General features: G+C 64.3%; 3 protein-coding genes across 3 annotated transcripts in view; all 3 read right to left on the bottom strand.

Moving 5' to 3' along the window:
• Positions 1 to 336: 336 nt before the first annotated feature.
• RHBDL1 (rhomboid like 1) lies at positions 337 to 4,914 on the bottom strand. The gene is made up of 8 exons (XM_032197415.1): positions 4,876 to 4,914; positions 2,719 to 2,877; positions 2,309 to 2,533; positions 1,927 to 2,075; positions 1,703 to 1,815; positions 1,475 to 1,575; positions 772 to 832; positions 337 to 703 (listed from the first exon to the last, which is right to left on the bottom strand). The coding sequence occupies exons 1-8, from the start codon at positions 4,912 to 4,914 to the stop codon at positions 432 to 434; spliced, it is 1,119 nt and encodes a 372-aa protein (XP_032053306.1). The 3' UTR covers positions 337 to 431.
• A 2,011-nt stretch (positions 4,915 to 6,925) lies between these two features.
• RHOT2 (ras homolog family member T2) lies at positions 6,926 to 18,294 on the bottom strand. Its single transcript, XM_032197409.1, has 19 exons — positions 18,258 to 18,294; positions 18,069 to 18,127; positions 17,365 to 17,446; positions 17,214 to 17,257; positions 16,043 to 16,096; positions 15,677 to 15,729; positions 15,038 to 15,146; positions 14,482 to 14,583; positions 13,942 to 14,040; positions 13,719 to 13,827; positions 13,384 to 13,504; positions 12,513 to 12,597; positions 11,122 to 11,267; positions 10,923 to 11,023; positions 10,718 to 10,848; positions 10,307 to 10,387; positions 10,030 to 10,152; positions 9,603 to 9,805; positions 6,926 to 8,368 (listed from the first exon to the last, which is right to left on the bottom strand). Exons 1-19 carry the CDS (start codon positions 18,292 to 18,294, stop codon positions 8,251 to 8,253), a joined length of 1,857 nt encoding a protein of 618 aa, XP_032053300.1. The 3' UTR covers positions 6,926 to 8,250.
• A 280-nt stretch (positions 18,295 to 18,574) lies between these two features.
• The window catches only part of WDR90 (WD repeat domain 90), a 30,713-nt gene continuing 26,864 nt past the window's right edge, over positions 18,575 to 22,423 (bottom strand). Inside the window, exons 40-43 of the mRNA XM_032197775.1 lie at positions 21,345 to 21,488; positions 20,016 to 20,135; positions 19,358 to 19,442; positions 18,575 to 18,909 (exon numbers count right to left, since the gene is read on the bottom strand). Of these exons, the coding sequence (XP_032053666.1) occupies positions 18,752 to 18,909; positions 19,358 to 19,442; positions 20,016 to 20,135; positions 21,345 to 21,488 (507 nt within the window). The 3' untranslated portion in view covers positions 18,575 to 18,751. The remainder of the gene's footprint in view (positions 18,910 to 19,357; positions 19,443 to 20,015; positions 20,136 to 21,344; positions 21,489 to 22,423) is intronic.

Genomic DNA, 22,423 nt, shown 5'->3' with positions numbered 1-22,423 from the left:
CCCCCCACCCCCCCCCCGCCCCTCCGCTGCTTCTTTGGGTAGAAAAATAAAATCGCTCCCGGCGTCAAAGTGCAATTCCCTTCTGGGGGGGGGGGGCGCGGGGGGGGCCCGGAGGAGCCTGGAAAGGGGCTGCGGGGAGGCACGCGGGGACCCCCCCCCCAGTTGGGTGGGGGTCGCGCGGGTGCCCCCCCCCCACCCCCCCCCCCTCACCCCGTGGGGGGGTGGCTTCGTTCAGCCGGGGGGGGGGTACAAAGGGGGGGGGGGCTGCCGGGGTGCCCGCGGGGGGGCGGCGCGGTCGCTAGCACCGAGGGGACGGGGGGGGGGGGGGGCGACCCCATCCCCGTATCACGCGCGGGGCCCCCCCCCTCCACCGGGCTCCGGCCCATGGGGCGCTGTTATGGGGTGTGGGGTGGGGTGGGAGGGGGGGTGGGTTAGGGCGGGGGGGGGATCTGTGCCCCCAGCAGGTCGTAGGCGAAGATGTTCCAGAAGACGGCGAAGAGCAGGAAGGTGCCGTAGGAGAGCAGCACCACCCACCAGCCGCACTGGTCCTGCAGGCTCTCCTCGTAGCTGCGCAGGATGGTCAGCCCCATGCTGATGCCCACGATGGCCCCCGCCAGGTGGGCCATGAAGCTGGGCTGGGGGCCCGAGGCCGGCAGCGGGGGCGAGAAGCGGAGCCAGACGGCGCGACCCACCTCCGAGCTCACTGCAAGGCAGAGCCCCGCGGCTGGCACCGGGTCCAGGTTCCATCCCCGGCCCCGTCCCCGTACTCACTGCACACCAGCGCCAGCACCATCCGCAGCAGCTTGTAGGGGCAGCGCATCCCGGCCCAGTTCTGCGGACGGATGGACGGATGGATGGACAGATGGATGGACACTGAGCCCCCCCATGGAAGGGTTCTGTCCCCATGGAGCGCCTCCGTCCCTGCTCCACATCCACCCCACGATGCCACCCCAAGGGGCTCCCCCCACAGAGCCACCCCACAACAGCAGTGTCCCATAGCACCCAAACCATGCTCGCCCCCTGTGACCCAGCATGGTGCCCACCCCAAATCCCACACCACAATGCCCACCCGGTGATGCAGCCCCCCAGCTTCAGACCATGGTGCCCATCCCATGGCTCCCATCCCATGGTGCCCGCCCCAAAATGACCACGCTGCAGTTTCACTTTATAGCTCCCACCCCATAATGCCCACCCCACCATACAACCCATGCTTCCCACCCCATCACCCTACATGACAGTGCCACCCCATGGCTCCCATGGGAACGGTGCCCACCCCGAGATGACCTCTCCCCAATTTCACCCCAAGGCACCCTCCCCATGGTGCCCACCCCATGGTGCAGCCCCACAACCTCTCACCACGGCGCCCACCCCACAACCTCGCATCACAGAACCACCCCAAAACACCCGCCCCATAGTCTTGCACCGCAATGCCCGACCCCATAATCTCACTCCCCGGTGCCCCCCCGGCGCTGACCATGACGACGTTGGCGAGGTGAGCCGAGCAGAGCGCGTAGACCCCCCCCGAGCCACCGACCAGGGGTGCCCGCATGTCCGTGATGGAGACGGTGAGGGAGCCTGCGGCACGGCACCGTGTCGGGGGGGGCTCCGCGACGCCCCCCAGCCCCACCCCTGTTGGCTGCGGGGACAGCGGGGACATTGGGGACAGCGGGGACATTGGGGACCGTCGCGGGCGCTGGCCCACCTGCGAGGACGCCGGCCAGGTAGAGGAAGCTGATGCGCAGGATGCCGTGCACCATCTCCAGCGGCACCCCGATCATCAGCTGCAGGAGGGCGTTGAACCCCAGCTGCTCCAGCCTGCGGGGGGGACACCGGGGGACACCGGGGGACACGAGGGGACGCGTTGGTTCGTGCCAGCGTCCCCGGGCACCCCGGGTCGGCAGAGCCGTGCCGATGGCAGGGACTCACCCCACGTGCATGAACATGTAGGTGAGGAAGCGCCAGGCGCGGGCGCGGTGCCCGGGGTGGTAGACCAGGGGGCTCTTCATGTACTCGGGGTGGTAGGTCTGCAGCACCCACTTGTTCAGCCGGGCGCCGTAGCACAGGAACACGATGATCTGCGGGGAACCACGGGGCTGTCACCTCCCCCCCCTGCCCAAATCCCTCCAGCCAGGTGCGGGGCACGGGGGACATCGCAACTGCTGTCATCCGGATGGATGTGCCCCAGGTCGGAGCCTCCCATAGGCACGGGGACACCACAACCAGCGTCACCCGTCCCCCCCAGCCCCGGTGTGAGCCCCCCAAGGACACCAGGACGCGGCCAGGCTCATCCCACCCGCCGAGCCCCCACCTGGGTGAGGGTGACGGCTGCCATGAAGACGGGCGGGGGACACGTGCGGTGCTGGTAGAAGTACCAGCGCCGGTCCATCTCGCAGGGCAGGATCTCGTAGGCCACGTAGCGGACGAAGCGCTTGTAGAAGCCCAGGCCGGTCTCATCGAGCAACCCATCCCGGGGCAGGGCTCGCTGCCCGTTGGCGATGGCTCGCTTGAAGCTGCTCGAGCGCTTGCTGCTGATCTGCGGAGAGAGCCCGTGGCCGCCGCCGGGAGCTACGGGGCGCCCGGTCCCGGCTCGCACCGGGAGGCCCCCGGCGCCCACCCCAGCCCAGCGGGAGGGCCCGGCCCCGGCGGCACGCGGGGTGGCACCCACCCACACTCCCGTCCCTGTCCCCGTCCCCGTCCCCGCCTCGCCCCGGCACTGACCAGGTCTACCAGCTCCTGATAGCAGACCTGCCCCTCGTCGTTGCCCTGTGCCAGGGCCACCAGCATGTCCAGCTTGGCGGGGTCCAGGGGCAGCTCATGGCTGTGCACGAGGCTGGCGAACGTCTCCACGCCGATGAAGCCGGTGTTCTCAGGGTCAAGCTGCTGGATACGGCACGGTCATGGCCGGGGGGCGTCCCCGGGGCAGCTGGAAGCCCCGAGTCGGTGCCCCCACGCCACTGCCTGCCCCACGCCACCGCCTGCCCCACGCCGTGCCGCTGCGGGAGCCGCTGCAGCCTCGCCGCGCAGCCACCACTCTCCCACTCAGTCGCTCCCCGCCGCCAGCAGCCTGCCAGCCGGGAAGCCACGAAGCCAAACACACGCGCGGCGCTGGCACCATCCTCCTCCTCCTCCTCCTCCTCCTCCTGCACCTCCCAGCTCCACAGCACCTGTGCTGGGGCACCTGCACCCTCCTCAGGGCTCCCCAAACCGCTGGGCACCCTGTGACCATCGGGTACCCCGTGACCATCGGGTACCCCGTGCCACCACCGGGCGCCCCATGCCACCGTCCCACTCCTGGAGTTCAGGAGGGCAGGGATGAAGAAGGTGCCACTCTGATGGCTGGAGCACAGCTGGCGACCCGTTCTGGGGCCACCAACACAATTTCCCGGCCGTTCCCCCGTGTCATTTTTCTCCTTTCTTCTCCACGGAGAAAACTCGTGGGCAATGTCCCCACGGGACGGGCAGGGCACCGAGCGCGCAGGCATGGCTGGCACCCCCCACGTGCACTTTCACCAGGGAAAAGCCAAAATCCCTTCCCAAGGGGGGTTCGGCTGCCCAGAGCCCCCTCCACATCCCGGGGCTGATCCTGCCTGAGGTGGGTGCTGGTGGCTGCAGGACGGCGCCAGGCTCCGGGGGGAGATTCAGCAGGGGGAGAGGGGCAAAAACCACAGCGCAGGGCGAATTTCATGATGGGGAGCTCAGGCGCACGCAGGGCCTCCCCGCCAGCCTCAGGGGGAGCTGGGGACATAGGCGCAGGTTTTGGAGCGGGGTGTGGGATGTGGGGTGTGGGATAAGCGTATAGGATGTGGGACAGGGGGTGCGCTCGCATCCTTGCAGCCCATGGGGCTGGGGAGCACCCCGGGGCCATGCCAGGACCGGGCGCTGCTGCCCCACGCACCAAGCTCCAGGGAGCTGCTGTCTGCTTTGGGAGTGGGGGGGGACATCTCCCCACGCCCCCAGCCCTACAGCCCATGGGGGGGACACCTCCTGGCCCCTCAGCCCCGTGGGGCTCCCCCAGGACCCGCTCCCTCCCGGAGGCGCCCAGCAGCGGGGTGACGGCACCGCAGCACCCCGCGGGGAGGCCGGGGGGACTCGCCCAAGGTCACGGAGGCAGCCGGGGGGGGGCACCCAATAAATTCCCAATAAATTCCCTCCCCAGCCCCACGTCGGAGTCGCTGGCTCTGCTCGGGGTGCGGGGGGGAGCAGGGTCAGGCCGCACCGCCGAGGCCACCGAGGGAGGTGCCGGGGGTGCGGGGACGGTGCCGGGGGCGCACGGAGCGTTCATGTACCGGGGGGGGGGGGGGGGGGCCTGATCCTGCCGGCGGTGCGGGGCCGCCGCTGCGCAGCGCCGGGGCTGCTCCCCGGGGCTGCTCCCGCAATCAGGTCACGGGGCTCGATGCAGCCCCCCGCGGCCGTGAGCCCGAGCCCGAGCGCGCAGCGGGGTGGCCGAGGGTGGTGGTGGTGTGGTGGTGTGGTGGGGGGGTCCCCATCGCGGAGCCCCCCCCCCCGGGGCTCAGCACCCCCCGTCCTTGCCGGCGCACCTCGGCAGGATCCGGCCCGGGGCGCGCAGCGCGGGGAGGGGGAGGCCACAAGTGCGCCGAGTTGCCCGGGCTCAGCGGCGCAACGGGGGCACCGCGGGGGACGGAGGGGACACGGGGGGGGGTTTCACCCTGGGGGGGGCACCGGGCACAACGCCCCCCCGCCCCCCCCCCCGCCCGCAGCGCTGCCCGTTGCACGGTGCCCCCCCTCCCTCCCTCCCCTTTCCAGCGCGCAGCCCGGTGCCCGCTCGCCCCCCCCGGTAGCGCTGCCCGGTGCTCGGCGGCCCCCCCCCCAGAGCATCCTCCAGCCCCCCCCCGACCCCCCTGCCGCGGTTCTCACCTGCTCCTGGATGAGCTGCAGCAGGGAGCTCCTGTCCATGCACCCGGCGGGGTGCGGGCTCCGCCGCTCCCCCGCGCCCGGGGCCGGCGAACCGGGCAGGGGAGCGGCGCGGGCGGCGGGGGGGGGGCCGGCGGCGGCGGGGGGGGCGGCGGCGGGGGGGGCGGCTCTGCCCTCCAGCCCCGCGTTGCGGCGGGCCCGGCTCCGAGCTGAGAGCGGCGGCGGCGCCGGGAGCCGCCGATGGCAGCGGGGCGGCGGCGGCGGCGGCGGCGGCGGGGGCGGGAGCGGAGCCGAACGGAGCCGCCCCCGCCGCAGCGCACGGCGCAGCGCCCCCCCCCCCCCTCCTTCTCTCCTTGTGTCCCCCCCCCCCCTCCCCGCCGCCACCGCCGCCGCCGCCGCCGCCCGGGGAAGCGGGGAAGCGGCGCCCGCCCCGCTCCGCTCCGCCCCGCCGGCACCGCGGCCCGTGGGGAGAGGGGGGGCGGCGTGCCGGGATGGGAACGGGCAGCCCGGGGGGAACGGGCAGCCCGGGATGGGAACGGGCATCCCAGTATGGGAATGGGCACCCCGGTATGGGAACCTGCATCCCGTGATGGGAACGGGCATCCCTGGGTGGGAATGGGCATCCCAGTACAGGAAACTGCATCCCAGTATGGGAACGGGCAGCCCAGGATGGGAACAGGCATCCCGTGATGGGAACGAGCATCCCTGGGTGGGAACGGGCATCCCAGTATGGGAACGGGCATCCCAGTACAGGAAACTGCATCCCAGTATGGGAACGGGCAGCCCAGGATGGGAACAGGCATCCCGTGATGGGAACGAGCATCCCTGGGTGGGAACGGGCATCCCAGTATGGGAACAGGCATCCCAGTACAGGAAACTGCATCCCAGTATGGGAACGGGCAGCCCGGGATGGGAACAGGCATCCCAGTACAGAAATGGGCATCCCAGTATGGGAACCTGCATCCCGTGATGGGAATGAGCATCCCAGTACAGGAATGGGCATCCCAGAGGGAACGGGCATCCCGGGGGAAAATGGGCATCCTGGAGGGAACAGGCACCCCAGCATGGGAATGGGCATCCCAGTATGGGAACTGGCTTCCTGGGGCGAACGGGCACCCCAGTATGGGAATGGACATCCCGGGATGGGAACTTACATCCCCTGTTTGGAACGAGCATTCCTGGATGGGAATGGGCATCCCAGTATGGGAACGGGCATCCCGGGATGGGAACCTGCCCCCTGGTACAGGTGCATGCAGCCTGGCATGGTGTCTGCATCCCAGTATGGGTCCCAGCATCCCAGTTTGAGTACCTGCGTCCCAGTATGGGTACACACATCCTGGTACAGGTTTATCCTGGCACAGGTACCAACACCCTGATACAGGTACCTGCATCCCAGTATGGCTCTGTACATCCCACTACAGGAACCTGCACCCCAGTATGGGTCCCAGCATCCCAGTACAGGTCCCAGCACCATGCAGGTGCTGCAGCTGGCAGAGGTGCCCACAAGTTTTGCCTGTCCCTGCTGGGGCACCCACAGCCCAGCCCAGCACCTTGCATCCCATCCCCTTTAGCATCACCTCCTGCCCACACCAGCTCTGCTCCATCCCCGTGTGAGCACCCCACAGCCTGGCTGGGCTCTGTCCCCCCGCCCCGGGACCCCTTTCTGCCCTGGCAGCCCAGAGGACCCCACACACAAGGGGAGCAGAGCGGCCCCATGTAGCCCTGGAGCTCCCCAGCACCTCATCCCAGTGGAGAGCTGAGGCTCTGGGGACTTTAACAGTCCCCGGGGCAAACCCAAGCTGTGGCAGGGCCCCGGAGAGCTGTGACCACGGTCCCCAGTGCCCAGGGCCTGCGGCAGAGCCTGCAGAGACAAATAAATGAGGCTTCAGGTTGTACCCTGACGTCCTGTCACTGTCCCCAAAGGGTCAGGGAGCCCTTGGGGACTCCTCGCTCCCCTGGGACCCCCTCACACCACAGCCCGAGGTCCCCCTGGCTTTGCAGAGCTCCGGCTGGGGACAGCGGTGCTGCTCCCTACGCGAGACAGGACAGCGGGTGCGAGCAGAAGGCGTGTAAAAATTTATTTCGTTATAGAGAACAAACCTAAAAGACCAGACCTGGAGCGGTGACGGGCACGGGGACAGCCCCGCGCCCCAGGGCTCTGCCCCACGGGACACATTCCCCAGCTGGGGCACGGGGAGTGGGAACGGGAATGGAAGAGGTGGCCCCGGCGGTGCCAGGACCCCCGAGCCAGCAGCGAGCACTGGGGACAGTGCCACCACCACGCCACGTGGGCTGGGATGGGGACAGAGGTGGCGTCTCCAAGCCCTCGCCAGCTCCAGGCCACGATAAAACTTTAACTAGACGGACAGAAAGGCAGCTGCCTGTAAATCAGCCTACCCTGAGTGTAGCCCTTGAGCCTGGGGCACGGCTCTAGACCAGGAGCTTCCCCGGGCTCCCCGCAGCGTGGCAGAAGCAGGGTGGGAGCCTGGGGAGGGGGGAGCTGGGCACAGAGCTGCCTGGGGGCTCCGTTTCTGGGGCATTGGGGCAGGGCTGGCCCCAAACTGGGCTGAGATGCCAGCTGCCCACGTCGGGGCACAGGGATGGGGCTGGGAACGGGGCAGAGATGTGGTTCCAGTCGTACCAGGAGATGCAAAGCCCGGAGGCACCTGCTCCGGCCTCGGTCCCTGTGGAGGGGACAGCAGGACAAGGGCCACGTGCCAGCATGTGGCACCAGCTGGGCGATGGCACAGCTGGGGAAAGAGCAGAGCCAGCCCTCAGACCCCCAGAAATACAGAAGGGGTGGGGAGGGGACAGGACACGCAGCCAGCCAGGGAACGAGGGCAGGTGGGTCAAGATCCCGCTGCAGCGCTCCCGGACAGAAACAGGAGACAGAAAGGGCCTGGGATAGTGCCCAGGTATCGCTCCTGCCCCTCACAGCCCAGGGTTGGGGTCTGCAGCCACAACGTCCCAGCAGGAGGGGCCAGGAGAGACCCCAAAAGTGGGGTTTGGGCAGCGAGCACCCCCAGCCCTCCCTGGCTGCCTTTCCCAGCAGAGGGAAATGGAGACCTGAGGGCACCAGCACAGCCTGCTGTGGACGGGATGTGTCTGCCCCATGGATACTGCAGCACTCGGGTTTGAGCATAAAAACAAACATTAAAAAGACGTGAACAGAATAAAAGACGGGGGTGAGCCTCTTGGCTCCCAGGGAGGGGTCCCCAGCCGCCCGGCTGGTGCCGAGGATCGATCCTGCTGCTGGTGCTGGGACGTCTGGTCTCACTGGTCCTGCAATCGAGGCTGGGGGGGAGGAGGATTTCCCAGCAGGGACCAGCTGGACACAGGGGAAGGGGGAGGCTGGTGTGGAGGGGCGGAGAGCAGCTCTCACTTGTTCTTGGCCAGCGCGCGGTACAGCGTGAAGCCTACCAGGGCGGTCACCGCGGCCCCCAGGGCCACCCGCAGCCAGAAGGAGGCGGCTCCCAGCTCCGTGGCGTTCAGGTGGCTGCAAAGGAAGAGAGAAAAGGGCAGTGAGGGAGGCGCACGGGGACGGCTGCCCCGATGCCAGGCTCCCCGACAGCCGGGGGGGCTCCCGGCCAGGGTCACCACGAGCCGGAGCGCCGGCCACCCGGCAGCATCGCCGAGCCAAGCAAGGGCTTCCTGCCCTGCTGGTGGAACGGACGCAGGCTTTACCCTGCCGTGGTCCTGAAATAGCACACCAACATCTAAATAATTAGTACAAGCAAGGAGCTAGGCGCCTGCCTTTCTAGGTCAGGCTGCTTTTACAGCTCCAAGAGCAGAGAGACCCGGCAGTGGGTGCAGGTGGAGATGCGGGCACGATGGGGACCCAGCGGTGGTTCCAACCCGAGGCCAGCAGGGAAGGGACCCGTGCGTACACATCCCCTTCCTACACACGTGCTGTCCTGCATCAACGCGCTCCTCTCCGAGCAACAAAGACGTATCCATTATTCATTCCCCACTAAATCAGGGGAGAGGAGCCAATCCCCAGCCCTCCACCACGCCGTTATTTATTTATACCACATACCCTAAGATATATTAAGAATATTTAAATTTTAATACTGCAGAGGGGGGGGAAAAAAAAAAAAGTGTCAGCTCTAAAAATAAAGTTGTTTATTGAAAAGAAGCTAAAGGGAAAACCACTCGCTAGTAATCCCATCCTGTCTTCCAACGCACCCACATGTTCTCCCGGAAAGGGCTCTGCCCCCGGCGCTGCGCCGCCCCTCGGCCCCGCCGCCCTCGAGCCTCGCCACGGGCAGAGCCCCTCTCTCCTCAGCAGCCTCCTCCCCACTGCCCAGCGCGACACCCAGCCCCTGCCAGGAGCGATTTGTTCCCAGAGCCATCAGGGGTCCTGCCTCGCTGACCTCCTTTGCTGCCTGATCCATCTATCGGGAGAAAACAGCCACCGCCTCCTCTCCGCAGGCCTCTCCTAACTAGCCTGGCGACTCCCCCTTCAGCACTTTTTATCTCAGGCTCCTAAAATAAAAATCCTGCTCCGGGAGCTTATCTAATAAATCTGCCAGAGAGATGCCCAAGGCAGAAGGCAGCCAAGTCCCCTTCGTCCTCTTGGAGCAGGGAACGAAGCTCCCATTGCCCGTCGAAGCAGACAACGCCGAGAACCAGAGGGAAACGGCACCAAACGCGAGGCAGAGCCAGCAGCCCTCCTCCCCAAACTCTGCTCCCAGCCCACAGCCCCCTGCCCGGGAGGGACGGATACTAACGGGAAGGTGGCGGCGGTGGCCAGCTTGGTGTAGACGGCGGTGCCGGGCGGGCCCTGGCTGTGGCAGGAGAAGAGGAAGGGCGGCGGGAGGCAGTGCTTGTAGCAGAACTCGGCGGGGGAGAGCCCGGGCTGCTGACTGGCTTCTGGCAGGTCTGTCTTGGAGGCCACGAAGACGCAGGGGATCTGGCTGTCCATGTAGTGTTCCTGCGGGGATGGGCACAAGGCTCAGAGAGGGGTGAGCGAATCACGACGGGTCCCAACTGGGAAGGGCTGGAGGGCACCGGGTGGGACGGCTCGGCCAGGAACACCGCTGCCCAGAGGAAGGAGCTCAGCACCAGGGCTGGGGAAGGCCAGCTCCTGCAGCACCCTCCTGGGAGACACGGGGCTGCCGCTCAGAGGCTGAATCCCCCAGGGCCTCTGCCACTCACCTTATAAATACTGGCACAGTAGCTGAAGGATCTGGGGTCGCTCAGGTCATAGATCAAGCAGGCGACGTCGCAGGCGGTGTCCGAAGGCTTCGTGAACTTTGTGTCAGCGCTGACCTCGTACAGCTGGAGCAGGAGGGGAAAGGACATGTGGCACGGCGCCGCCACACGGAGATGGGGTGGCTCCACCAGCACACAGCCCAGGGGCACTGCGACGGTGCTGCAGCTTCCCAGCAACACGGGGTGGACCCACGAGCGCTGCCCCTGCTCCCCGACTCACTATAAGGTATTTCTCCTGGCCGTTGACCTGCACGGTGTTGATCGCGTAGAGGGACGGCTCTCCCGGGGTCTCCCTCTGGGCCTGCCACCGAGGAAAACACCGTCTCAGACAGCAGGGAGCAAGAGGAGCGCTCGGGGGAGGGAAAGGATTGCCCACTGCTCCAGTCCCCGCGGCGAAACAGCCGTTCATAACGAGCAGGGAAAACCAGCGTCACCTCGGTGGGGTCGGGGACACCCCTGGGGCAGGAGCAGCCCCTGCAGGTCCCGGGGACAGGCCGAGGGAGGGGGCCCGTCACCCCAGACGGAATGAAGGAGGCGAGAGCCGCGGCGTGGAGGTGCCGTGACGCCGCAGGTCGCTCCCGGGCCTCGCGCTCTGCCTCCTGCTGCGCCGCGCAGGGGAGCAGCCACTCACCGCGAGGCTCCTGCCGAGGAAGGCCTGCAGGAAGGCGGACTTGCCTGCGCCCCTGGCTCCCAGCACCTTGCAGAGGAAGACGTTTCTCTGGGTCTGCCCTTTCTCCAGGTCAATCCTCTTCTCCCGGGTCACTGCGAGGAGAGAGGGGCCGGGTGAGCCAAAGGAGGGACCCGAGGGGGGTGAGGAGGGGAGGGCACGGCCGTACCTGTGAGGGCCTGCGTCTGGGAGTCCTGCTCCGACAGGATGGGGTAGCCCAGGTAGCCCAGGCACTCCAGGCAGTGCCGCACGTCCAGGTAGGCCACGAGCCTGGAGAGGCGGAGAGCGGCGGGGAGCCGGTCGGGGGGTGCCAACCGAGCCAGCGCTACGCGAGGCGACCGAAGGCGTGGGAGAGGGACTGAGCTTACGTCCACTGGCAGAGGAATCCATGCAGGGAAAGCAGGCCTTTATCAGTGGTGCATACCGTGTTGTAGAGCTCGGGGCCCCAGGGCACGCAGGGGAAGACGCTGAAGAAGCTCTGCAGCTCCGCGGGCGAGAGGGCACCGTCCTGGTCCTGGAACACACGGGGAGTCAGCAGCCGAGGCAGGACGCAGCCCACACGCACCCACGGCTCTCCACAGCCACCCCAAACACCAGCAGGGTGCAGAGAGGGGCCCTGGCACGCTGAAGCCATCTTGGGATGCCACGGGGGTGCTCCCAGTGGCAGAAATCAGCTGCAAGCAAGGCCAGAGGTGCCTGCATGCACTCAGAATATGAACCCCAGGGGCTCCCGTCACTGCGCTGCCTACGGGCAGGGTGATTCTGCTTTGTGGCTGCAGCTGGAACCAGCCAGCCCTGCCAGCAGCAGGGACCTGTCCACGTGAGCTGCCACTGCGTGCAGGGAAACCAACCCAAGGTCTGCGTGCAGCTGCTGGGCCCCCGGCCACCAGAGGCACAGAGGCTCTGCTGGGGATGTGACACAGCATCACGGTCTGGGTTGGAAGGGACCTTAAAGCCCATCTGGTTCCAACCCCCTGCTCTGGGCAAGGACACCTCCCCCAGCCCAGGCTGCCCAAATCCCACCCAGCCTGGTCTTGGGCACTGCCAGGGATGGGGCACCCACAGCTCCTCTGGGCAGCCTGGGCCAGTGCCTCACCACCCTCGTAGCAAAGAATTTCTTCCTCACATCTAATCTAAACCCACCTTCTTTTAGTTTAAAGCCATTCCCCTTGTCCTATCCCTACGCCCCATGACAGAGGGTCCCTCCCCAGCTCTCCTGCAGCCCCCTGCAGGCCTTGGCAGGCCGCTGGGAGGTCTCCTGGAGCCTTCTCATCTCCAGGCTGAACTCCCCCAGCTCCGTAGCAGAGCCGTCAACTCAGTGCTGCAGCTCCCATCGAGCTGCCACAACCCAGGTGCAGGCCGACACCTAAGTAATTAGCGTGTCCAGATGCACTGCAGATCCTCTACAGCCTTTCTCTCCCTCTCCAGAGCCAGCTCATGGCACAACCAGCTGCTTTCTTTGCCTCTCTCTGGCCCAGTTCTCCTCCCACAGGGGTGCCAGCTGCGTGGCTGCAGGCCAGCAGAGCTCTGCCCACTTTCCCCAGCCCCCTGCGTGCTGCAGGCAGTCGTTGTGGAGGGGCAATGCCACTTGGATGTTAGCTCAGAGCCCGAAGGCTCACAATTTACTGTCTGCACCTTTGGCAAAGGGTGGTGACCCCGGTCCCATGCCCCTGTGACAGAGGAAAGCCCTTTGCTGGAAGGGGAGCAGGGGCAGGCAGAGAGCAGCCAGGCTCCCGCACGGCCCCACCGTGGTGCCCACCTTGTCGTGCTTCTCAAACAGCCGCTGCAGGAACTGGTAGCCCAGGTGGTTGAGCTCCGAGGAGCAGCCAGGGGGAAGGCGGAACCTGCCGGGAGAGACCCCAGTGAGCAGCTCCAACGCCTCCTCGAGCCCCCAACCCAGGGCAGTGTGAGGGGGCCCTTGGCAAAGCCACATCTCGCCCAGGGCACGTGGCTCGCCAGCCCCTCCCTGCCCAACAAAACCCCAACAAAACCAAACAAAGCTGTAGGAGAGGACCTCAATGCTGTGGAGCAGACTCCCCTTGGCACATCCACGCTGCCCAAGCAGCCCAGGAGCTGCCACGGCTCTCGCTCTGCCTCGTGCTCAGGGCCCAGCGTTAGCCCCAGTGCTTTCCACCAGCAGGAGCCCTGCTGTCTGCCCCTGGAGCCTGCTCTCTGGGGAGACGCCGAGGCAGCTCGCAGCCAGAGCCTTTCATTACTGGCAGATCAGCACCTCTGGGGTGGCAGGGAGCAGAGAAGAGACAGCAGCTGCAGAACCAGCCGGGAGGGCTCTGCTGACAGCTCACAGCTCAGGCAGTGGCAGAACAGCCTTCACAGTCCCTTGCTGATGTCAAGGGATGTCAGGGACAGGCCTTCACTGCCTCCCCCCCTCCTTGCCCGCCTACACCAGCGCCAGCAGCACAGTCAACAGCTCCAAGGCTGTTATATTTGCTGCCAACCCCACATGGCAGCTCCCGGCCACAGGGGAACATGAGGAGCACGAGCTTGACCGTGAGCTCAGGGCACAGCCTCAGCCGAGCAAGGCAGCAGCCCCCAGGGCGCAGAGAGGAGCCCGGGTCGCCCCCTTTGGGGACATCCCACCCTGTCACCTCTATCCACAACAGGACACGCACTGCGGGTGCAGGTAGTCGTCTGTCAGCTCCAGCTCGTCGTCGTAGCCAAAGCGGCGAAGGATGGTCCAGGTGGTCTCGTGCCGGCCCCTCTGGATGAAGAGCGTGTTGAGGAAGAGGAAGCCTGTGGGAGAGACCAGGCAGCTCAGCCAGCAGGGCCAGACGGGCACTGCCTCGGGGATCCATACCTCAGGACTACGCTTCCCTCCAAGGAAACAGGGTGCTGGGGCAGGGAGCTTTAAGTAGCCGCAGCAGGCTCGGGCTTGCTTTGGCAGGAGGGACTAATTCGGCTTGGATCAAGAGCCAAGGACAGGAGCACGGAGCCCCCGTGCTGGTACCGTTTAAGGTCAGCCCGTTGTCCTGCACCCCATCCGTGGTGTTCTTCCACACAACCATCTTCACGTCCTCCAGGGCCTGGGGAGCCAGCGGGTTTCCAAAGCAGGACTTCTACCTCCCAAAAGGAAGAAGGCCTTCGTGAGCAGGCACGCAGACAGCACAACCCCAAAGCTCCCCAGCAGCTGCAGGGACTGGGCTGTGCCCCGGCCCTACAGCCAGCCCTACCTGGAAGTAGTTGAGCTCATCATCGCTCAGGATCTGGTTGTTATCCTGGTCCGAGAGGTTGAAAATCCGGGTCAGTGCTCGTGCACACGCGGGTCTCAGCTGCAAGGAACCAACCATGGTGATAAAAACAGGGCACTGCCTTCAGAGGGGCTCCCCCTCGTGCCTCCCCAGCCCGAAGCACAGAGCCCTTCCTGCACTGCGGGGAGCACGGCCCAGGCAGACCAGTGCCACAGCCACACCGGGGCTGGGGATGAGGAGCAGGACAGCTCACAGCCAAGGTTTCTCCTGCACTCTTCCCACCATGGTTGCCAGAGGGTCTGGAGCATGAGGACTTCTTCCCATACCCCCAGATTCTCTGTCCTGGCTACACTGAGCATGGGGAGATGGGTATTTATCTGCTGGCTCCCCCCACGGGTACACCTTTCTCCTCTTTCTTGCTATCTTGGCCCAAACTCTCCTCCCTCCTTCCCAGGGGGCTCTGCAGCCCCCCAGGGCGGACAGGAAGGGGCTTCTCCAGAAACCAGGAGCAGTGCTTCCTACCTGCTTCTCCTCCGGGTCGTAGAGGGGGGCGGTGGGGTGCAGCACAGCTTTCTGAGCGTAGTAGAAGAGCTCAGAGATGTTCTTGAGGTTCTTGGCAGAGCACTGAGGATGCAAAGGAAGAGACAGGACTGTCAGTGGGGCAGGCAACGGGCTCATGATGGGGGCAGAAGGAAGACAATTGGAGCTCTCCAAGCCAGACAAGGAATGCATCAAAGCACAGAGCAATCTCTGCCCACCAGCAGGAAAAAAACAAAAGGGAAGCTCCTGCTCACGCTGTGGCTTTGCTGTGTCCTTTCCACAGCCTCAGGCCCAACGGGGCTGTGTGGAGCTTCAAAACCGTTTACAGCCAGACAGGGCAGACACTGAAACTCGCTCTCTGCGAGGAAGCCAAAGGGCAGAAGGCGTAAAGCACAGGCCCTTGAGACCCAAACCATGGTACTTTTACAGAGCAACACCAGCAGAGCAGTGTTCCCTGCAAGCACGAAGGCTCCCCTGCCCCATGACAAAGTGTTCCTACCCCTCAGGGAGGCTTTGCAGCAACCCTCAGGTGCCTCACCTCCACGCAGGTCTCAATCTCCGAGAACTGGTTCATGATGGGCAGGATGACATCCATGGAGCTGCCCATCTGCAGGTCAGACTTGTTCCCCACCAAAATAATGGGGATCCTGGGGAAAAAAAGGCAGAGTGTCAGTGAGCACAAGCAAGGCCACCCCTCTCCCAGCCCTGCTCCAGCCGCACGTGCTGCCGGGCAGCCGGCCAGGAGCCTCCCCACCCTCCGCTGCAAGGTCCAGAACAGCTTTCCTGCCTCCCACGGCTGGGAGCATCCATCTGGAGAAACAGACTGCCTGATCCTGCTTACGCTTTCACCCAGCAACAATATGCTCAGAAGCCTTTAATCCAGCACAGCAGCCTCCTGCCTAGGTGATCCCCACACAGCTTGTGGCTCCTCTGCCCCCATACTCCCTCGGCAGCAGCCTCTCTCTGCCTGGATGGCAAGAGATCGAGGTGGGGAGGAACCCTCTCCCATGATCTTCTGCCTCAGCTAGACTTTGAGGGAGAAAAGCTCCCACATTCTTCTGCTACAAGTGGTTTGGCCGCTGCCTGCACAGCTGGCTTGATGCGAGCAGCCCCTGGAGGACAGGAAGGCGGTGAGGGCCCTGCAGCCTCCGGGATCACCCAGCTCCGCACCCAGTACCTGGCTCCCTTCTCAGCTCCTCCGTTCACCATGGGGATCCACTTCGTGCGAATCTGAAAGGCGAGCACGGGGAAAGGCCTGTCAGAGCAGCCTGCGCAGGGAGAGGCAGCTCCCAGCACGCGCGCCGTAGCTGTCGGCAGGGCCCTGCAGCCATCTGCTCCCCGGTGTTCCCCCGCAGCAGCAGGCAGAGCACACCCGGGGATGCTGAATGCCAGCTGAAGGATGCCACAAGCCTGTTGCCCCCAGCACAGGGAGGCGATTACCAGTGTGGGAGCAGGCCTGGGCTGTGCTCAGCCTGCCTCTAAGCAGGAGTCTCAGACCCCAAACAGAACCAGGAGCAGCAGGGCCTGGCGGGGAGCACGTTACCTTCTCGATCGTGACTTCCTTGGTGACATCGTACACCACGCAGACCACGTTGGCCTGCAAGAGAGAAGAGAAAGGGGGGGTCAGTGAGGGTCCTGGTGCTCCTGCCGTGGTGGGGAGGCAGGTCTGAGCCCTGGCAGCCGTCGTGCTTGCGTTGCAACCCAGCAGCTGCAGTTGAGCACGTGCAGCACACACACACACAGACACCATGGGCTCCTGAGGAGCTGGACAGCATCAGCTCTGGCCCCAACTGCCCCGTGAGCGCACACAGACCCTCCCTCCCCAGCTCTCAGCCCAGCACAGATATTTCTCTTCACTAACTCGTGAATTGTGCATGGCAGCTCCCACCTCTGCTGGGTCCCCTCTCTGGAAGTGGCACTTTTGAAAGTGCCACACGTGTGGCCGTGCCAGCCACAAGGCTCGAGGCTGTTTCAAGCTGTGCAGGCTAATCCCAGGGCCACACAAGGGTTTAGGCAGGATTTTCTGGAGCCGTTTTAAGCATCTATACTCTTCTCCTGTCTGTGGGGTGGGTACAGCACCCCTGTGCTCCCTGTCCCACCTCCTCATCCATTGAGCACTGAGGAGGAGCGATTAAATAGTGAAACACACAGCAGAGACGCAGTGTCAATCCCCATGGGCAAGAAGAAGTCTCCTCAGCACAGAGCCAAAGCCATCCTGGAGTGGTGAGGAGCAGCCGGGCCCATCCAGCTGGATTATTTCTCCTCTCCACCCAGTCCCCCAGGGCTCCAGCTCCCAAACCACCACCTCTGTGCCACTGCTTCATCGGGCAGCCACAGGAACAGGGAGCAGGGGGGTCTCACCCACGCTCAGCAACTGCTTCTCCCCTATTCCAAGGCTGGAACACCCCGGGGCCAGGAGCATGCTGTGTGCTCCGTGACTCCTTCCACCCCTGGTCAGCAGCGAGCCGCCCCCCGCTGCTCTCCTTCTGGAGCCCCCCCAGAGGACCGGGACAAGCCACACGCCAGCTTACAACCCAGAGAAGGATTAAACAATCTGCTAAACAAACCGATAGCGTTAATCCGCAGATAACCAACTGCCCGCACGTCTCTGGGTGGTTAATGGGAAGGGAGAACAGCCGCGCGTCGCTTGTAAGCTGCAGGGCTACGGCAGCACAGCCTCCTGACCCGCAACCCTTCCATCCAGCCCTACTCACCTTAGCGATCTCCTCCTGCAGCTCATCCTCTGTCTGCTCTGACTCTGGAAAGGGAAAAGAGCCGTCACTGAGCAGCGGGGATGCTCCTTCCCCTCGCCGCGGGTGGGCAGGGAGAGGTGAGGCTGGCAGGGAGCGAGGGGGCCGGCCCCACCTGAGTAGTCCACGATGTGCGTGGGCACCTTCTCGGGCGTGACGTCCGCCGGGATCGTGATCTCCTCGGCGCGGGGGGGCACCTGCGAAGCGAGCAGACTCCGTGCCATCGCGTGGACACATTGACCAGGCCGAATGCAGCAGAGAGGGCGGCTGAGCTCAGACCTCAATGCGGCCACTGCGTGGGCAGGGTGACTGCAGCCCACACACTGCTCTCAGCCCACGAGGAAGGGGCTGTGAGGCACGGCAAGCTGATGCTTGCTACGGTGCCCTCTGTAAAGCGAAACCTCTGAAAGCCTCCTAGGCCTGAGCCCTCCCTTGAGACACAGCGCCGTGTCCTGCAGTGAGAGCTACGGTTCAGAAATGGCAATTCTGCCCCCCCAGAGCTGAGCCCTGGGGTGCCCCCCAGCCTGATCCACCCTCCTGGGAGATGTGCTATGCTGGTAGCATGGGATTCACTGCGAAACACAGGAAGGTGTCGGGGTCCAGCCGCCCCCCGAGCCCCAGCGAGCAGCCGGCGGTGCTGCAGGAGGCACTGGGCAAACATCTGCAGCCAGAGCCATGCCCTGAGCCCCCCAGGGGTGGCAGCGAGGGGCAGCACAGCCCCCCCGGGGCAACATGCAGGCAGCTCGGGGCTCCAGGCCCGGCACAGCCCCGGCCTGCAGGGACCGAAACCGAGGGGGGGGGGCCCGAGCCCGGCCTCACCTCCTCGGGGAACTCCTCGCCCACCAGCGCCATGATCAGAGACGTCTTCCCCACCTGGGCTGGGGGGGGGAGAAAGAAAAGAAAAGGAGAGAAAGAAACGGGGAGAAAGAAATGGGGACGCGTTGGCACCGGGAGGGCACCGGGAGAGCCCCGGCCGCCCTTTTTTACCCCCCCCCCGCCGCCCCTTACCCTCCCCCAGCAGCAGGATCCTCACGTCCCGCTTCATGGCGGCGCCGCCGCCGCCGCTCCCGGGGCCGGGGCCGCCGCCGCCACCGCCTCGGGGCCGCAGCAGCGAGAGGCCAGGCAGGGAGCGGCGCCCCCCGGCGGCCGGAGGTGTCCCCCCCGCCAGGCCGAGAGGGCTGAGGTGGCGCGGAGGTGGTTTATTGTGGAAGGCAAAGTGACAAATAAAGAGGAAACTGCCCCAAAACGCAGCGCGGCGGGCTCATGGCGTGGAGCTGGGGCTGGTACCGGGCCCCATATGGCCACCGGTGGCCCTAAGCGAGACCAGGGGACGCGGTTGTCCCTCATGGTGGTTGTCCCTTGTCACGGTTGTCCCTCATGGTTGTCCCTTGTCACAGTTGTCCCTCATGGGACATGCCCCTTGTCACAGTTGTCCCTCGTCGTGGTTGTCCCTCAGCAACCGCCCAGGTCCCGTCATGGATGTCCCTCGTCACGGTTGTCCCTCAGCCTCCCCCCAGGTCCCAGACGAGCAGGGCGCTGTGCGAGGCCGTGAGCAGGCGGCGGCCGGCCGGGGTGAAGCGGCAGAGGTGGACGGCGTCGTCGTGGCCCCCGTAGTCCTGCGGGGTGCCCGCGGGGCAGGGCTGCAGGCGGAGGAGGCGCTCTGTGGGGACAGGAGGGGGTCACAGCAGGCAGGGGACACCCCCCTTGGCTGAGGGTACAGGGACAGCAAGCAGGGGACGGGGGGATGCTGCTAAGGGGAGTGGGGCAGGGCTGCTCAGCCCCTGAAGCACCCGGCTGTGGAGCTCACGGGAGCTGTGGTCTTGACAGATTGAGGGTGCTGAGTGCCCCTGTGCTGGGGAAGGTCCCTTCCCTGTCCCAGTTAACGCTGCTGGGGCTTGCTCCCTGCCTGCCACAACCCTGCCTGGGATGTTACTTACGTGGAGGAGCCACAGCAGGGCCATAGGATTTGTCCTGGTTTGGGGGTGTGAGTCTCATTTAAAGGCAAGAGGACGCTTGGTTTCCTCCCACTTGCAGGAAGGGGACATCCCTCCCCACACCAAAAGGTAACCCGGGGACAGGCAGAGCCCCCAGCACCCTCCAGTACTCACCACTGAAGCCAACGGCCATGAAGCGAGCTGCAGGGGACAGGCTCAGGGAGGTGGCGAAGTAGGGCAAGGAGATCTTCTCGACGACCTGCGCTCCAGCAAGAGAAGCACACCAACGCCTCAGGGACAGGCAGGGAGCTGAACAGTGCTCAAGTGACACCTTTAGGAGGGTGCTGGGCTCCTGCTCAATGGGGATGCTGGCAGATACACGGCCTCTCTCGGAGCTAAAGAACCTGCCAAAGGCACTTCCACTTTCCAGGAGACACAATTCAGAGACCTTTAGTGGTCCTGGAAGCAACCGCCCTCTCCTCCAAAAGCAGCAGCAGCAAGTGGCAGCCAGCCCAGAGGCAAGGACTTGCCCCTGCAGCTGCTTGCCCCAACCCACCTCACACCCTCAGCGTTGGATTTATTCACAGTGCTCCTCTCTGCGCCCTGCTTAGCAGGAGGGGAGGCTGCTCTGGGGATGACATTTGGGTTTAGAGGGGGTCCTGCTCTCCCGTCGTGGAAACAGGGGCTCATCCCCAAGCCCCCAGCTTGGCCTGTGGGTCTCGTGAGGGAGAAGTGCAGCACTGCCTCCCCTCTGTCTCATTCAACACGGCCACACAACAGCAGAGCAGTGTCTATGCTGCCCTGGCACGGCACGTGGGGGTGCCAGAAGTACCTGTTTCTTGTGCAGGCTATAAAACAAGGCTTCCTTCTGCATCCCAAAGCCGACGTAGACCAGGGTACCGTGCTCCCAAGGGCAGAATGCAGCCAGGCTGGGTGGGAGGCTGCTGAGACCCTGGTGGGGGAAACCAAAAGGAACAACAGTGAGGCCAGCTTCTCCAGCCCGACCCAACACAACGGGGAGCAAAGGAGAGCACAGAGGGACGGCAGCCCTCGGGCTGCAGCTGTACGAGCACTAGGAAATTCTTGTGGTGGAGGCTGTTTCCTCCTCCTTGCGTTGCCGTCTCAGCCGTGCTCACTTCAAAGAAGCAAGGAGCAACCCCACACTGCCATGGAAACCTGCAGCAGGCTGTTTACTGCCACAGAAGCAGGACGCACTGGGGTCAGCAGGCTGAATTTCCACCAGGGCATTATTCCTACGTGGGCATGGAGGTGGGACTGGGTTATGGATTGGTTTCAGCGCAAGCAAATAGGGCCCAGAAGATAGATATTTAGCACTGGATGCAAGGTCACTCCTGCCCACATCCACTGTGGGGAGACCTCTGACAGCCCAGCTGGTGCTTGGGGCTGGGGCTGGCAGGCTGAGGCACGAGCACTCGTCCCCCAAAAAGACCCAGCTTCCTTCTGCAGGCTGATATCATGTGCACTGGAGGTTGTTTCATGTCCAGTACAGACACTGCACTGGGACACAGCAGATGTCCTGCTGCCCAAATCCCACAGCTGCTCTGCAGCCAAAGCGTTCTGCACAGTATCACAGGCACTCAGGGCTGGAGCAGGTGTGTTTGGCTCTGTTAGCAGTCACCGGGCTTCTGGCTCAGGATATTCACGCTTGTTGGGAGCATCAGTCAGCAGCGTGCTCAGAATTAGGTCTCTCTTCTGTGCTGACTGTGCCGACTCCTGGCTGCGCTCTGTTTTGCATAGCACAGGAGTATCAGCTCTTCGCAAAAGCATTTTTTTGTCTCCTCGTGCTTAGTGTCAGTACTTCCCGGGGGTTAGGCAGTGCCACATGGTTCACGCGGCCTGTCTACACCCTCTAAGGTGCATTAGCAAGTTCTCCCAGCAGCAGAGAACCCATGAAGATGACTTTGCTAAGCACACTCGCTGTCGGCACCTGTCCCACTCAGAGGCATCCCTCCCCTCCGGGGTGGCTGAAACCAAAAACTTTACAACACCTGTAAAACACATCAGACTGTGCTGACAGTCTCACATGAATTCGGAGGGGATTAGGATGCCTCACACCCTGTTTACAGACGGGGAGAGTGCCAAAGGGACGGGGCTGCACGGTGCCAAGGTGGGGACAGGAGCTGGCGAGCGCCGTGCTCACCTCCGGGCTGGCAGGAGCAGGGAAGCTGAGCCAGTCGAGGAGCTCACACTTGTCCTTCAGCCAGTCGGAGGCCCAGACGCTGACCCGACGGTCGGAGCTGGTGGCCAGCCAGAGCTCACCTCCTTCCACCCCAAACTCGTGGTACTACAGAAGATAAAAAGCAACGTTAGGACTCCTGCAGCACTGGAGCTTCACAGAAAGCCGCCAGCAAGAAGTAGCAGAGGGCAAGAGTTCATGGGAACACAGGGGATTAACGCCGGGATTAACCTCCGGGATTCTCTCATTTGAGCAGTGCTTAAAGTCATTTATCACAATAAAATAGGACAAGGAAGCGGTGGTTCCAGAGCCAGCAGCGTGCCCTGGGCTGAGCACCCCCACAGAAGAGGCTGCTGGAGGAGGAGCGAGCGACAGATTTCTGGACGTCCTCTGCACCTGCACATCTCCCAGGGGACTGCATGCAGGTACGTCTTCTAACCACATCCCTCACCTAAAACTGAGAGGGCCTCCTACCCATATAATTACCAGGAAAAGCGGCTTTGCAGCCCAGATTTTAAAGCCAGAGAACTCAGGCAAAATTATTCTCATCTCAGGAAGTTGCACAAAGGAAAAAAAAAAAAAGGCTCTCCATGAAGAGAAAGATGAAGGAGATGCTAAAAACATCCTGCTGTTGCATATCCGAGCCTTCCAGCTTCACAGAGGAACTGTACAAAGAGCCAGCTACGTGCACAAGGTCAGGCTGCAAAGAAGTGAAGCAGGGAAATCACCCTGAGGCTGTTATTGGGGGCATGGGCCACACGCAGGGGTCTGAATGCTCCCAGCTCCAGCTGCTCCCAAGGAGTGCTGCTCTGTGTGGGCACACACACATCACATCTGAGCACAGGGTGTCGATAACAACCACCAAAGGTCCCCCCCACAGGCACAGACTGGCTCAGGATTGCTCCTGCAGTGCTTGTGGCTTCTCCCTGGTGAAGTTATCCCTAGAAAAACCTAACAGAAGTTACTGGGGGTGGTGGGCACAACGAGGAAAGAGAAGGGCCGACCGACCCAGCCGTGCTGCTGCCCCTCCTCATGGCTGTGCA

This window comes from Aythya fuligula, chromosome 15, assembly GCF_009819795.1.
Source record: "Aythya fuligula isolate bAytFul2 chromosome 15, bAytFul2.pri, whole genome shotgun sequence".
Lineage (NCBI taxonomy): Eukaryota > Metazoa > Chordata > Aves > Anseriformes > Anatidae > Aythya > Aythya fuligula.
The sequence above is the reverse complement of the archived record's forward strand: the minus strand, read 5'-3'. Positions and strand labels throughout refer to the sequence as shown.